Source organism: Dreissena polymorpha, chromosome 13 (assembly GCF_020536995.1).
Source record: "Dreissena polymorpha isolate Duluth1 chromosome 13, UMN_Dpol_1.0, whole genome shotgun sequence".
NCBI classification, from domain to species: Eukaryota; Metazoa; Mollusca; class Bivalvia; order Myida; family Dreissenidae; genus Dreissena; species Dreissena polymorpha.
Genome location: NC_068367.1, coordinates 26455016 through 26471299, shown reverse-complemented (window position 1 = coordinate 26471299; position 16284 = coordinate 26455016). Strand labels below are relative to the sequence as shown.

General features: G+C 37.4%; 1 protein-coding gene across 4 annotated transcripts in view; it reads right to left on the bottom strand.

Annotated features, from left to right (window-relative positions):
- Positions 1-16284, bottom strand: part of LOC127854939 (ankyrin and armadillo repeat-containing protein-like) — a 92308-nt gene that overhangs the window by 15952 nt on the left and 60072 nt on the right. For all 4 annotated transcript variants that reach the window (XM_052390110.1, XM_052390113.1, XM_052390111.1 and 1 more), the window contains 6 exons: positions 14437-14534; positions 13390-13705; positions 8904-8997; positions 8446-8593; positions 2486-2648; positions 91-212 (listed from right to left, as the gene is read on the bottom strand). In XM_052390110.1, the coding sequence (XP_052246070.1) occupies positions 91-212; positions 2486-2648; positions 8446-8593; positions 8904-8997; positions 13390-13705; positions 14437-14534 (941 nt within the window). The remainder of the gene's footprint in view (positions 1-90; positions 213-2485; positions 2649-8445; positions 8594-8903; positions 8998-13389; positions 13706-14436; positions 14535-16284) is intronic.

Genomic DNA, 16284 nt, shown 5'->3' with positions numbered 1-16284 from the left:
AGTTCACCATTTGGTATTATTTACTGACATTTTGCATTCAATTCCATACAAAATTCAACTCAATAAAAATACAGTGGAGCCACACTCTACCTCTAGAAATAATGTTTTCTGTTTCCGTAGCAACCGAACTAGCTGAGAAAAGCAGTCTGCCTTGGCGAGTCTGTTCTGATTCTCAATGCTCTCACGTCCCAGGGCGATGCACATCAAGCACCCTGCAATATATGACATTATTCATTAGGCATCTAGAAAAGGAGGGCCATTATGCACATCAAGCACTCTGCAATATATGCCATTTTTCATTAGGCATCTAGAAAAGGAGGGCCATTATGCACATCAAGCACTCTGCAATATATGACATTATTCATTAGGCATCTAGAAAAGGAGGGCCATTATGCACATCAAGCACCCTGCAATATATGCCATTTTTCATTAGGCATCTAGAAAAGGAGGGCCATTATGCACATCAAGCACTCTGCAATATATGCCATTTTTCATTAGGCATCTAGAAAAGGAGGGCCATTATGCACATCAAGCACCCTGCAATATATGCCATTATTCATTAGGCATCTAGACAAGGAGGGCCATTATGCACATCAAGCACCCTGCAATATATGCCATTATTCATTAGGCATCTAGACAAGGAGGGCCATTATGCACATCAAGCACCCTGCAATATATGACATTATTCATTAGGCATCTACAAAAGGAGGGCCATTATGCACATCAAGCACTCTGCAATATATGCCATTATTCATTAGGCATCTACAAAAGGAGGGCCATTATGCACATCAAGCACCCTGCAATATATGCCATTATTCATTAGGCATCTAGAAAAGGAGGGCCATTATGCACATCAAGCACCCTGCAATATATGCCATTATTCATTAGGCATCTACAAAAGGAGGGCCATTATGCACATCAAGCACTCTGCAATATATGACATTATTCATTAGGCATCCAGAAAAGGAGGGCCATTATGCACATCAAGCACCCTGCAATATATGCCAAAATTCATTAGGCATCTAGAAAAGGAGGGCCATTATGCACATCAAGCACCCTGCAATATATGCCATTATTCATTGGGCATCTAGAAAAGGAGGGCCATTATGCACATCAAGCACCCTGCAATATATGCCATCATTCATTAGGCATCTAGAAAAGGAGGGCCATTATGCACATCAAGCACCCTGCAATATATGCCATTATTCATTAGGCATCTAGAAAAGGAGGGCCATTATGCACATCAAGCACCCTGCAATATATGACATTATTCATTAGGCATCTAGAAAAGGAGGGCCATTATGCACATCAAGCATTTTGAAAATGATGCCAATTATTTATATGAATACCAATTATGTATATCAGGCATCAAGAAAAGGATGACAAGTATGCAAAACATGCATCATAAGCAAATGATGCAAATATGCGAATAAGACATCTAGAAATTATGCCATTCATACACATCAGTTTCCCTGAAAAGTAAGCAAATTATGCATATCCATTATCTTAAAAGTAATGCCAATAATGCACATTAGACATCTAGAAAATTATGCCAATAATATACATCAGGCACCCTGAAAAATTAGCAAATTATGAATATCAAGGACCTAGAAAATAACACCAAACTGCACATAGGATATCTTGAAAATGATGCACATAAAAAAAAAAAAAATCAGAGACATAACAATGCAACATCAAACATCCTTAAAAGTATGCACATTAGGCAGTCTGAAAATTAAGAAAATAATACAAATGACCATCCTCACAATTATAAAAGCTTGCAAATTAAATCAGAAATCCTTTAAATCATGCAAATAATGCTGATCATACATCCCTTAAAATTATGCACATTTTGCACTTTAGACATCATAGAAATTATGTTAATACTATGCATCAGAAAATGATGTGCATGATTCACAAATTTTTTTAAACCTATTTATTTTAGCTCCACTGCACCAAAAGCCAAAGCTTTATTGAAATGCTGGAGTCTTTTTCCTGAGTAAAACCAGTACATGGTGTCTTTGGGGGAGATCTAAAGAATGCTCAAACAGTTGGGATCAAACCCGTGACCACCTGGTAATTAGGTGGACACCATATACCAACAGTGAGCAGTTTCTCCCTCAAAACCCTACAGACAGTGAGCAGTTTCTCCCTTAAAACCCTACCAACAGTGAGCAGTTTCTCCCTCAAAACCCTACAGACAGTGAGCAGTTTCTCCCTTTAAACCCTACCAACAGTGAGCAGTTTCTCCCTCAAAACCCTACAGACAGTGAGCAGTTTCTCCCTTTAAACCCTACCAACAGTGAGCAGTTTCTCCCTCAAAACCCTACAGACAGTGATCAGTTTCTCCCTTAAAACCCTACCAACAGTGAGCAGTTTCTCCCTCAAAACCCTACAGACAGTGAGCAGTTTCTCCCTCAAAACCCTACCAACAGTGAGCAGTTTCTCCTTCAAAACCCTACAGACAGTGAGCAGTTTCTCTTACCGACAGTGAGCAGTTTCTCTGTGCTCTCCAGCAGCATCTGGTGGATGAGCGTGATCCCGGTGATCTCAGCAATGTATTTTTGCTGTGTATTGGTTCCCTTGGTTCCTCCAGACAGCGACCACAGCGCGCAAGCACCCTGCTCACGCACCTCCTCGCTGATGTTCTAGAGAATGCAGAACAGATATTAAATATCTCCCCTTTTCAATAATGATCTACCTTTACAATAATTGTCTCCCTTTTCAATAAGTATCTCCCTTTTCAACAATTGTCTCCCTTTTCAACAATTGTCTCCCTTTCAAATAAGTGTCTTCCTTTTTAGCAACTGTCTCCCTTTTAAATAATTGTCTTCCTTTTCAATACTTGTTTCCCTTGACAATAATCGTCTCCCCCTTTTCACTAAGTGTCCCCCTTTTCAATAATTGTCTCCCTTTTCAATAATTGTCTCCCTTTTCAATACTTGTCTCTCTTTTTAACAATTCCTCCCTTTCATATGATGCCAAAAGCCTTGCTATGGTAAAATGGTCTTAATGCATGTTTGTAAAGTGTCATCCGAGATAAGCCTGTGCAGTCTGTACAGGCTAATCTGGGATGACATTTCAGGCTTTTATGGCATCTTTACTGTCAAGAAAGTCACTTCTCAACAAAAATACATTTTGGCCAAAAAGTGTTGTCCATGATTAGCCTGTGTGGACTGCAAGAAAATGCACAAAGACCAATTTCACAGAATGTGGCTCATACAGATGGTTATCACATTGTGAACAAACATATTTTCTCTTTACCTTCATAATGTTATCATAGAGACCATAGAGGCTGCTAAAGGCAAGTGACCACATTTTAGATGGTTTGTCAGCTGATAGTGTCATCATCATTCAAACAAACAATCACCAACACAAAAAACACTAATAATCTTTAAACCTTTCAGTGCGGGAACCGAATTTTGAAGGCCTGTGCAAACAGTTTGGATCCAGATGAGACGCCACAGAATGTGGCGTCTCATCAGGATCCAAACTGTTTGCTATTCTGATAGTATTCTTTGAAAAAAAATCTCAGAAAATGCTAATTTTTTTAATTTAGCAGACAACATTTTAGCAGACGACAAATTTCCCAGCATGCAAAGGGTTAAATTCCTGAACTAATACACATACATTGACATGTGTATATTCTGGAACGCAACATCTTGTCATTTTGATCACTTATGCCAAGTTATTTGAAAAAACATCCATGCTGGAAGCGCAATGCAAACACCTTTTTGGTATACCCAGGCTTTTTAAATGCATATTAGAAAAAAATATAAAGGACATTTTGTGACTTTTTATGGAAAGGTTTGTAATAAGAAGCAAATTGGCAGGAAACACAAGTGAGCTTCATAATTTGTTCAGCGAAATGTGTTTTCATGGGATGAATAACAAATAAAGACCTTAAACATTGCCATTCTAACAAAAGTAGGTGTTGTAACTAGGTGTCTTAGTTTTATATCTGATTTTGATGATATGAATGATTAATATTGAATTTAGATGTTGTAACAAGTTGCCATAGTTTTATATCTGATATTGAGGATTTCAATGTTTTATAATGAATTATGTTCCATGTTGTTGGGGGAACAATATCGATAACAAATTATAACTAGAGCTTTGTCACAGACGTGACGAATACCCCCACATGCCACATTGACACATAATATTTTGCATGTCGTCTTCACAAAAAATAGCAGACACCATGCTAAAAACGCCCTAAGTGACCCCTTGACCTAGTTTTTGACCCAGAAAGGCCCATGTTCTATAAACTTGGCCTTAAGATCATCTCCAAAAAACTTCCGACCAAGTTTGGTGAAGATCGGATGTAAACTACTTGAATTAGAGAGCGGACACCATGCTGAATGTTAAAAAACGCACTAAGTGACCCCGTGACCTAGTTTTAGGTTGGGAATGGCTCATGTTCAAACTTGTCCTAGAGATCATTAGATAAAACTTATGACCAAGTTTGGTGAGGATTGGATGAAAACTACTTGAATTAGAGAGCAGACAACATGGTGAGGTTTAAAACGCACTAAGATACCCCGTGACCTAGTTTTTGACCAGGCATGAACCATATTCAAACTTGACCTAGACATCATCTAGATACAACTTCTCACCAAGTTTGGTGAAGATTGGATGAAAACTACTTGAATTAGAGAGCGGACAACATTGTGATGTTTAAAACGCACTAAGTGACCCTGTGACCTTGCTTTTGACCCGGCATGACCCATATTCAAACTTGCCCTAGACATTATCAAGACACAACTTCTGACCAATTTTTGTGAAGATTGGATAAAAACTACTTGAATTAGAGAGCGGACAACATTGTGAGGTTTAGAACACACTAAGTGACCGACCCCGTGACCTAAATTTTGACCCGGCATGGCCCATGTTCGAACTTGACCTACACATCATCTAGTTACAACTCCTGACCAAGCGTGGTGAAGATCGGATTTAAACTACTTGAAATAGAGAGCGGACACCATGCTCAATGTTTAAAACGTACTAAGTGACTCTGTGACCTAGTTTTTGATCTGGCATGGCCCATGTTTGAACTTGGCCTTCAGATCAACTAGATAAAACTTCTTACCAAGTTTGGTGAAGATCGGATGAAAACCACTTGAATAAGAGAAAGGACACCATGCTGAATGTTAAAAAACGCACTAAGTGACCCCGTGACCTAGTTTTTGACCCGGCAAGGCCCATGTTTGAACTTGGTCTTAATATCATCTAGATACAACTTCTGACCAAGTTTGGTGAAGATCAGATGAAAACTACTTGAATTAGAGAGCGGACACTTAATACGGACCGACAGACAGACCAACAGACTGACTGACCGACAGACAAGTTCACTCCTATATACCCCCCTAAACTTCGTTTGTGGGGGTATAATGAAAATCAGGATTAAAAGTCACATTTATCATTCTTTCAGAACATTTCTTAAAATCTGAAGTGTTTGTCAAGCATTAACACAAACTATAACTGACTAACAAAATCGTGAGAGAGAATTAACACAAACAATAACTGTCTAACAAAAACATAAGAGAGAATTGACACAAACAATAACTGTCTAACAAAAACATAAGAAAGAATTGACACAAACAATACCTGTCTAACGAAAACATCAGAGAGAATAAATCGACACAAACAATAATTGACTTGCAAAAACATCAGAAAGATTTCACACAAACAATAACTGAAATTGAACAGAATTTATGCTTACAAGACTTATGTAGAATTTTGAAGATTTATAATTGACACAAAAAAGATGGGAAAGAATTGACACAAACAAGAATTGGTTCTCATTACCATTGAAACATGTGGAGGAACAGTATTGAGATTAGATTTCAACAAAATTTGACACATACAATATTGATAATATCTGAATCGACAAAGAACAGATTTGATACTAAAATTACTTTACACAGGAATGAAGTGACACAGGAATTAAAGGGGCCTTTTCACAGATTTTGGCATGTTTTGAAGTTTGTCATTAAATGCTATATATTGATAAATGTAAACATTAAATTTTAAAAGCTCCAGTAAAATATCAAAAATAAAATTTAAAAAAGGAAAAAAAAGTAGCCCGCAGCAGGGCTCGAACCAGTAACCCCCGGAATCCTGAAGTAAAAACGCATTAGCCAACTGAGCTATCCGGCCAAGCATACATACTGGCGTATTTTATACGATATATAAGCAATATTCGTAGTTTCACAAATTTAAACGACAACAACAGAACTCTCCAAATTATTCAATCGTTTCGCGTTGCAACACTTTATAATTGTTAGGTTTTTAAATCGGAAAATGATGCATATAATGGCTATATTACACTATGGCAAATGTTCAGTAATACTGTTTCCTCACAAATATCATAACTAAACCGAAAATTCGCGATTCTGAAACAACTTTTTTCAATTTTGTCAATTTACCAAACCGTGAAAAGATCCCTTTAACAGCCACCACACAACTAACCTAACATAAATATGAGAAAACGAGGACACATGTTGCTGTTTTTTATACCTAAAGCTAACAAATCTACAGTTTATGTTCACGTCTTCTACATTAAATTGTAGGTGGGGAATCAGAAAACTACATGGTTGATAACTTACCACACTCTAAAGCAGATGCAGTGGAATAAACATATATTTAGAATATAAATAGTTCAAAATGCATTTAAGTGTAATTTTAACACCTTGTTTAGTAAATATTATTTCTGACAAAGAGCATAATGTTGATACATATTTGTATTCACATTATACTATGCATTTAAATGTAATTAAAACAAGTGAAATAGTCTTAATGATGTCCCCCTACCAAATAAATTTTGTGTATTGATGGACGCAGAACTCTCCTCTTTAATATCTATACATCCATGAAGTTTCATCTTGAAATCTTATATAGTTACTGAGATATAGCCTTGATCAGTTTGAGACAAACAAACGCACTGATATACAATGCAATAACAATATCCCTGCACCTTTGGTGGGGGATAATAAGAACTTTTTTAGTTAATCATATTTCTGACTAAAGCCTTTATGTTGGGACATCCTGAACTGAGGTTTCTTTCTTTATTTCAACCTATTTAGTTAAAGACATTTTTCATTTGAGAATTTAAGAGAGGGGTATAGTCCCACAAACATCTTAAATTAGTATAATTTCCTATCACAAAGTTTAAATCTGTTTATAAATCCTCAGCATACATTCAAATTAATCATATCTCATTATTGTTTTATACTACAAACATTGTAATATTTAATTAAATAAAATGTTTACTAAAAGAATACTCATCATATAAAAAAAACAAGAGATGTGTTTGTCAGAAACACAATGCCCCCTATTGCGCCGCTTTGAAATAATAGTTTAATTTATTATTTGACAGGTTTAGAAATTATCTCCCTTTTAAAGCTTATTACTTCCCTTGGATTGCATTTTTTTAACTTTTGACCTTGAAGGATGACCTTGACCTTTCACCCCTCAAAATGTGCAGCTTCATGAGATACACATGCATGCCAAATATCAAGTTGCTATCTTCAATATTGCAAAAATAATCCCAAAACTTTAACCAAGGTTAAAGTTTTGGGACAGAATGACAGAAAGACAGACAGACAGGCCAAAAACAATATTCCCTCGATCATTTGATACGGAAGCATAAAAAGTTAAGAATTTTTTTATTTTTTGACCTTTGACCTTCACCTTTCACCACTCAAAATGTGCAGCTCCACGAGATACACATGAATGCCAAATATAAAGTTGCTGTGTTCAATATTTAAAAAGTTATGATAAAACTTTAACGAAGGTTAAAGTTAGAGGAAAGAAAAATACAATGATATTTGACCTTTGACCTTGACGTTTATTTTTATTTTTTATTTTGACCTTTGACCTTGAAGGATGACCTTGACCTTTCACCACTCAAAATGAGCAGCTCCACGAGATACACATGCATGCCAAATATGAAGTTGCTGTGTTCAATATTAAAAAAGTTATGATAAAACTTTAACGAAGGTTAAAGTTTTAGGAAAGAAAAATATAACGATATTTGACCTTTAACCTTGAATGATGACCTTTACCTTGACTTTTCACCACTCAAAATGAGCAGCTACATGAGATACACATGCAGAAATATCGAGTTGGTATGTTCAATATTGCAAAAGTTATCAAACTTTAACCAAAGTTAAAGTTTTGGGACAGAATGACAGACAGACAGACAGACAGATAGACAGACAGACAGACAGACAGGACAAAAAAAATATACCCCCGATCTATGGATCCGGGGGCATACAAATATGCTCCCTTAACAGAATCTCAGTCATTTTACATTTTGATCACGTAATGCAGCTTTAAAAACTCAACACATTATTTTGTCCCCTGGATGCAAAAAGTACTATGTGACATTAAAATTAGAAGGTGAATGGAACCTTTTTGCACAAATGGGGCGATTTTACAAACCTTAAGTAGCTTCAGCAACACTTTTGGAGCGTCGAGATCAAGAAAAGCCTTTTGACAACGTGCGTTATTAGTTGCCATGGATTCCAGAGCGTTTGCAGCCTTGACCTGAACCCGCACGTTGCGACCTTTAATTAGGTCAACCAGGGGCCTGAAAAGTAGATGTATTCAATAACAAACAAATGAACTTAAGTCCTTAAGCAACTAAACAGTTCTGACCAACTTTTGTGATGTAAGTGTGATAATAGTTGCTTCTTGCTTTTACCTGGTTCCATTTTTCAACTATCTTGAAATGTTGATTGAACATATCATCAAAGTTCATGCTCATTGGGCAAAAAGAGTACCTTGTAGAGAGTGCCACCTTGAAAGACATTACAACTGACAATTGCTTACTTTGCCACCCCTAGAACTGTGATCTTGAAAGCTATTTAATCTAAACCCAAGACAAAACACAGGCTTACTTTGCGGCCCCTTCATCTAGCAGTATATTTTGGTTCTCCTCATGCCCTGATGCCACTGCCGCTATAGTGGCTGCTGTCGCTGCTTGTAGAATAGCTGAAAATACATGGTGTGACAGTGTTGTTGTTGTTGTTTAATTAAGGGCCGATATTTTGCCCCATTCTTAATGTCGATTTTTCCCCCACAAATTACTGCCTGAAATTCCCAATTGAAAGTTAATATTTTATTTTATTTTTTTGTTAAGGCAGAGATTGTTGTCCTAGATTAATCTTTGCGAACTGCACAAGCTAATCTAGGCCCACAATTTACGCACATGCATTAAATCAAGTTGTCCCAGAGCAAGACTAATATAGTCACATATTTAAACAATGTCATCTTGCAGTGGACTGGAAACTTCAAAATCCAAGCACAAATCACAAAGAAACAAAAAAATGTCATTTTTACAATGGACACGCAAACTTCACAATCCAAGCACAAATAACAAACAAGAGGGCCAAGATGGCCCTAGTTCGCTCACCTGAGAGGAGTCGGTTCATTCAATCTTAACCAAATGTCAAACTTGACCTAGATATTGTCCAGACAAACATCCTGGTCAAGTTTCATCATTATTTTATCTGCGAGTCATGATCAATGTACCTATGCAGTTTCATGATCCTAGGCCTAAGCATTCTTGAGTTATCATCCAGAAATCATTTTTCTAAGTTGAGTCACCGTGACCTTGACAGCCATTGTGTGAATACGTTTTTAGGCACTGTTACCTTGACCTTTGACCTAGTGACCTGATAATCAATAGGGGTCATCTGCGAGTCATGATCAATATACCTATGAAGTTGCATGATCCTAGGCCTAAGCGTTCTTCAGTTATTATCCGGAAACCATTTTACTATTTCAGGTCACCATGACCTACACCTTTGACATAGTGACCTGAAAATCAAAAGGGGTCATCTGCAAGTCATGATCATTATTCCAATGAAGTTTCATGATCCTAGGCATAAGCATTCTTGAGTTATCATCCAGAAACCATTTTACTATTTCAAGTCACCGTGACCTTGACCTCTGACCTGAAAATCAATAGGGATCATCTTTGAGTCATGATCAATGGTCCTATGAAGTTTCATGATTCTAGGCATAACCGTTCTTGAGTTATCATCTGGAAACCATTTTACTATTTCGGGTCACCGTGACCTTGACCTTTGACCTAGTGACCTGAAAATCAAAAGGGGTCATCTACGAGTTATGATCAATGTACCTATGAAGTTGCATGATCCTAGGCCTAAGCGTTCTTGAGTTATCATCTGGAAACCATTTTTATATTTCAGGTCATCGTGACCTTGACCTTTGACCTAGTGACCTGAAAATCAATAGGGGTCATCTACAAGTTATGATCAATGTACCTATGAAGTTTCATGATCCTAGGCCTAAGCGTTCTTGAGTTATCATCCGGAAACCATTTTACTTTTTCGGGTTATCATGACCTTGACCTTTGACCTAGTGACCTGAAAATTAATAGGGATTTTCTCCAAGTCATGATCAATGTATTTATGAAGTTTCATGATCCTAGGCATAAGCTTTCTTGAGTTATTATTCGGAAACCATTTTACCGCTTTGGGTCACCGTGACCTTGACCTTTGACCTAGTGACCTGAAAATCAATAGGGGTCATCTGCGAGTCATGATCAATGTACCTATGAACTTTCATGATCCTTGGCATAAGCGCTCTTGAGTTATCATCTGGAAACCATCTGGTGGACGGACAAACCAACATGAGCAAAACAATATACCCCCTCTTCTTCAAAAGGGGGGGGGGCATAATGAGAAAACTGCCCCCCTCCCAGCAGCCATGTTATTCAACTGACCGGAACCATTTTTTAACTCAACTCTCGTATCAAGGAAACAAATGTTCTGAGCAAATTTCATGAAAATTGGGCCAAAAATATGACTTCTACTGTGTTCACATGTTTTCACTATATACATATAGAGAAAAATGCCCCGCCCACTGGCGGCCATGTTTTTTCACCGATCCCAACCATTTTCAAACTCGTCCGAGATATCAATAAAACCAATGTTTTGACCAACTTTCATGATGATTGGGCAAAAATTGTGACTTCTAGAGTGTTTACAAGGTTTCTCTATAGCCAAATAGGGAAAACTGCCACTATAAAAATATAGAGAAAAATGCCCCGCCGACTGGCAGCCATGTTTTTTGCACCGATCTCCACCATTTTCGAACTCGTCCGAGACATCAATTGAACCAATGTTTTGACCAACTTTCATGATGATTGGGCAAAAATTGTGACTTCTAGAGTGTTTACAAGGTTTCTCTATAGCCAAATAAGGAAAACTGCCCTGCCCACTGGCGGCCATGTTTTTCAAAGGATCAGAACCACTTATAAACTCAACCAAGATATCATTAAGACAAACATTTTGACAAAGTTACATGAAGATTGGGCATGAAATGTGACTTCTACAGTGTTGTTGTTTTATTTTACCTAGTGACCTAGTTTTTGACCCGGCACAACCCAGTTTCAAACTCGGCCGAGATTTCATTGGGACAAAGCTTCTGACCAAGTTTCATGAAGATGGGACAAGAAATGTGGCCTCTAGAGTGTTTACGAGCAAATGTTTACAAACGGACATACGACGGACAAAGACCGGTCGCAAAAGCTCACCTGAGCAATCAGGTGAGCTAAACAAGAGGGCCATGATGGCCCTGTATTGCTCCACTGTTTTTTTTATGCAAAAAAAGTGTGCAATGCGCATGGGTTGAAATGTACTCAAGCATGTGACTTTCTCTTTCTATCCCTCGTCCCACTTGGCGCTTAAAGTTGGAAGGGTGAGCATTTTTATATATGAATTTGGCCCCAGGGGCATAATTTGAACAAACTTGATAGAGAACTTAAGATTTTAATACATACCAAATTTGGTAGCCTTAGGCCCAATGGTTATGGACAGGAAGATTTTTAAAGTTTGCACAAACAAGGCCTTATTTAAGCATTTGTTCATTTTTGTGACCCCGGGGCAGGGTCAAATTTGACCCCAGGGACATAATTTGAAAAACTTGGTAGAGAACTTTAAGATTTTAATACATACCAAATTTGGTAGAAATAGGCCCAATGGTTATGGACAAGAATTTTTTTAAAGTTTGCACAAAATAGGCCCAATATAAGCATATGTTCAATTTTGTGACCCCTGGGGAACAGTCAAATTTGATCCCAGGGGCTTAATTTGAACAAACTTCGGAGAGGACTATTAGATGTCACTACATACCAAATTTGGTAGCCCTATGCCATATGGTTATGGACAGGAAGATTTTTAAAGTTTGCACAAAATAAGCCTTATTTAAGTGTATGTTCATTTTTGTGACCCCCGGGGCAGGGTCAAATTTGACCCCAAGGGCATAATTTGAACAAACTAAGTAAAGAACTATTAGATGTCACTACATACCGAATTTGGTAGCCCTAGGCCCTACGGTTATGGACAGGAAGATTTTTGAAGTTTGCACAAAATAGGCTTTATATAAGCATATGTTTATTTTTGTGACCCCCGGGGCAGGGTCAAATTTGACCCCAGGGACATAATTTGAACAAATTTGGTAGAGGACTATTAGATGTCACTACATACCGAATTTGGCAGCCCTATGCCATACGTTTATGGACAGGAAGATTTTTTAAAGTTTGCACGTAATAGGCCTTATTTAAGAGTATGTTCATTTTTATGACCCCGGGGGCAGGGTCAAATTTGACCCCAGGGGCATAATTTGAACAAACTAAGTAGAGAACTATTAGATGTCACTACATACCGAATTTGGTAGCCCTAGGCCCTATGGTTATGGACAAGATAATTTTTAAAGTTGGTACACAATAGGCTTTATATAAGCATATGTTCATTTTTGTGACCCCCGGGGAAGGGTCAAATTTGATCCCAGGGGCATAATTTGAACAAATTTGGTAGAGGACTATTAGATGTCACTACATACCAAATGTGGTAGCCCTAGGCCCTATGGTTATGGACAAGATAATTTTTAAAGTTGGTACACAATAGGCTTTATATAAGCATATGTTCATTTTTGTTACCCCCGGGGAAGGGTCAAATTTGATCCCAGGGGCATAATTTGAACAAATTTGGTAGAGGACTATTAGATGTCACTACATACCAAATGTGGTAGCACTAGGCCCTATGGTTATGGACAAGAAGTTTTTAAAGTTTGCACAAAATAGGCTTTATATAAGCATATGTTCAATTTATTGACCCCCGGGGAGGAGTCAAATTTGACCCCAGGGGCATACTTTGAACAAATTTGAAAGAGGTTCACCCCAGGAACATTTGTGAGAAGTTTTATCAGAATTGGACTTGTAGATTAGGTGAAGAAGATGTTTAAAGAAAAAGTTAACGCACGAACGCACGCATGGACGCACGCACGCACGACGGACACAGGACCATGACATAAGCCTCTGGCCAGTGGAGCTAAAAACACTCAAGTAGATCTTACCAGAATCCACCGTAAGAAACTCCACTAGGGGTTCAAGGCCCTGAGCCTCGGCGACCAGAGTTTTATTCGTCCGATTGTTCTCACACAAAACCCGAATCGCGTTCACAGCATTCACTAGCACGTCCTCGAGCTCCGATTCCAGGAGAGCGACCAATGGGGTGATGCCGTTTTCCTGCGCGATCAGCTCCTGATTCCCTTCCACGCACGCCAAGTCAGAGAGAATGATCGATGCCCGTGACTGAACATCATCCACTGGAGACGAGAGTAGTTTGATGAGAATCGGTCCCGCTTTGCACTTGGTAAGCGCTTGTCGTACCTGTGTGGGAAATGTGAGTATGTGTTTGTATAATGTTATGCAGGGATTTTATCTATTTTATAGCCATCTTTAATATAAAGTTATATCAAGCATGTTCAAAAAATTGTTAAAGGAACTCTCTTGTATACAAACATATTAAAATGTAAACAAACAATACATGCAGGTTGAAATATATGGAGTTCAATAAAAGCTACACTTTTTTACATATGATTTGTAATATATTGAGGTAAGTAAAAACTGCATAACTTGAAAAAACAACAAAATACAAGCAAATAAGTCTTGCTGAAAGGGGGTTTAATTGATGTGTGTAAAGTGACCTCAAAGAATAGCCTGTGCAAGCTACACAGGCTAATCAGGGATGAAAATTTCCACTGTTATTATAATTTTTGTTTAGAGGCTGACTCTTCTTGCCAACAATCCAGTCAGAAAGTGTCTTCCCTGATTAGCCTGTGAGGACAGCAAGGTAAGTCTGGGATGACAGCTTAGTCAGAAAGTGTCTTCCCTGATTAGCCTGTGAGGACAGCAAGGTTAGTCTGGGATGACAGCTTAGTCAGAAAGTGTCTTCCCTGATTAGCCTGTGAGGACAGCAAGGTTAGTCTGGGATGACAGCTTAGTCAGAAAGTGTCTTCCCTGATTAGCCTGTGAGGACAGCAAGGCTAGTCTGGGATGACACTTTACGAACATGAATTGAATCCCATTGTCTCAGAGGGTGATTCAAACACTTGGCTTACCTCCGTCTGCTCGCTGATGTTACAAAGGACCGAGGCCGCCACACACTGGAGCTCCTCATTGTCTATTTTGAGCAGATCTACAAGTGCTGGTACTCCCTCTGTACAATGCAAAAGCACACACAAATGAACAGATTACTCTCCAGTTTTTTTTTTCATAAACATTTGGGGCTGTTATCCCAATTCCCAATGAAACAAGTATATATATATTATTTTTCCTTATGGGTCTTTAAAAATTTACAAATTGAAGGCTTTAAAAATAAATCTTTTTTATAAAATCAATCTCAGCATTGATCTCATCTCCCATAAAGCTCTTAAGGTTGAACCTTACTAAATATTATATTCAAAACACTATTATTCTCAATTGCAAAGATTTCTTTCCAAAAAAGCAACAACAATTGTTTCTCAATTTTAGTTGAAGCGACAAGATTTTCCCCAAACTTTAGAGACCGAGCCCCAGTTCCATAATGGTGAATATAAACACTTGTCTAGGATTTAAAATAAACATGAGACATCTGAATGAAGTTTCTTATATTAACCCTTTGCATGCTGGGAAATTTGTCGTCTGCTAAAATGTTGTCTGCAGAATTTCTAAAATTAGCATTTTCTTCGATTTTTTTTCAAAGAATACTATCAGAATAGCAAACAGTTTGGATCCTGATGAGACGCCACGTTCTGTGGCGTCTCATCTGGATCCAAACTGTTTGCAAAGGCCTTTAAAATTCAGCTCCAGCACTTTAAGGGTTAAATACTACTTTCACATTCAATTTATGTATGGTTTCCAGAACAATCAAAAATGCAATGTTTCCATTTAACATTATTTTGTTTTTGTTGTTCTTTTGTTAGCCTATGGAATGGACACTTACAAGTAAAATTGTAAATTTCAAAATGACTATGTTTGCAAACTTGATTTTGATTATTACATTAATCTTTATAACACACGATAATATTAATTAACAGTTAAGCATAAAAAAATTCTAATTTTTTGTATTAATATAATTTCAACTACTGTTATTAATTTTTTTTTCATGTTCCTTGAAATGCTACAACATTCTAAATTTATCAAAAAGAAACAGCATACTTTGTTTGATTGGCAACCAATATCTGCAGTGATGCTTCGGCTCAAATCATTTCTTTATAGAGCACACAAAAATATCCTCCAAAAAAAAAGGAAACTTTCACCATGCAAAATCATACTGCATGACAACAAATGCAAACAAAATGACATCAACAAAATGAATCCCAAATGGATGACAAAATGAAGAGAATGAATTTGAAAGATATGATCACAAGTATAACACAAATGATTATTGCGTACAAATACCAAACAGAAGAAAGCTCACAATTCCAAATCATGCAAAATAAAAACATTGGAATATTAACACAAATAAGCGTTAAAAGCAAAATTTGCAAATCCATGTATGTGTATTGAAATATGCAAATGATAAATTGCCAAAATGCTTTACGAATATTTATATGAAATAAAATTGATGAAAATACATTTTTTGAACATGCATGACAACAGTTGAAGAGAAAAGAGTGTGTATTTTAGAGAGGAACATAAGATAAATGACGATATCACAGCTAGAGACATGTGTTGAATGGTGTTTTACCATTTGACTTACCCATAAGAAAGTAGCCTTATCACAAGCAGCAATAGAGATAGGAATATTATAAGAGTTGCGTTCTGAGAAAACTGGGCATAATGGATGTGCATAAAGTGTCATCCCACATAAGCCTGTGCAGTCCGCACAGGCTAATCAGGGACGACACTTTCCGCCTTAACTTGATTTTCGGCAAGGAGGGACTTCCTTGAAACTAAAAATACCAAAAAAGCAGAAAGTGACGTCC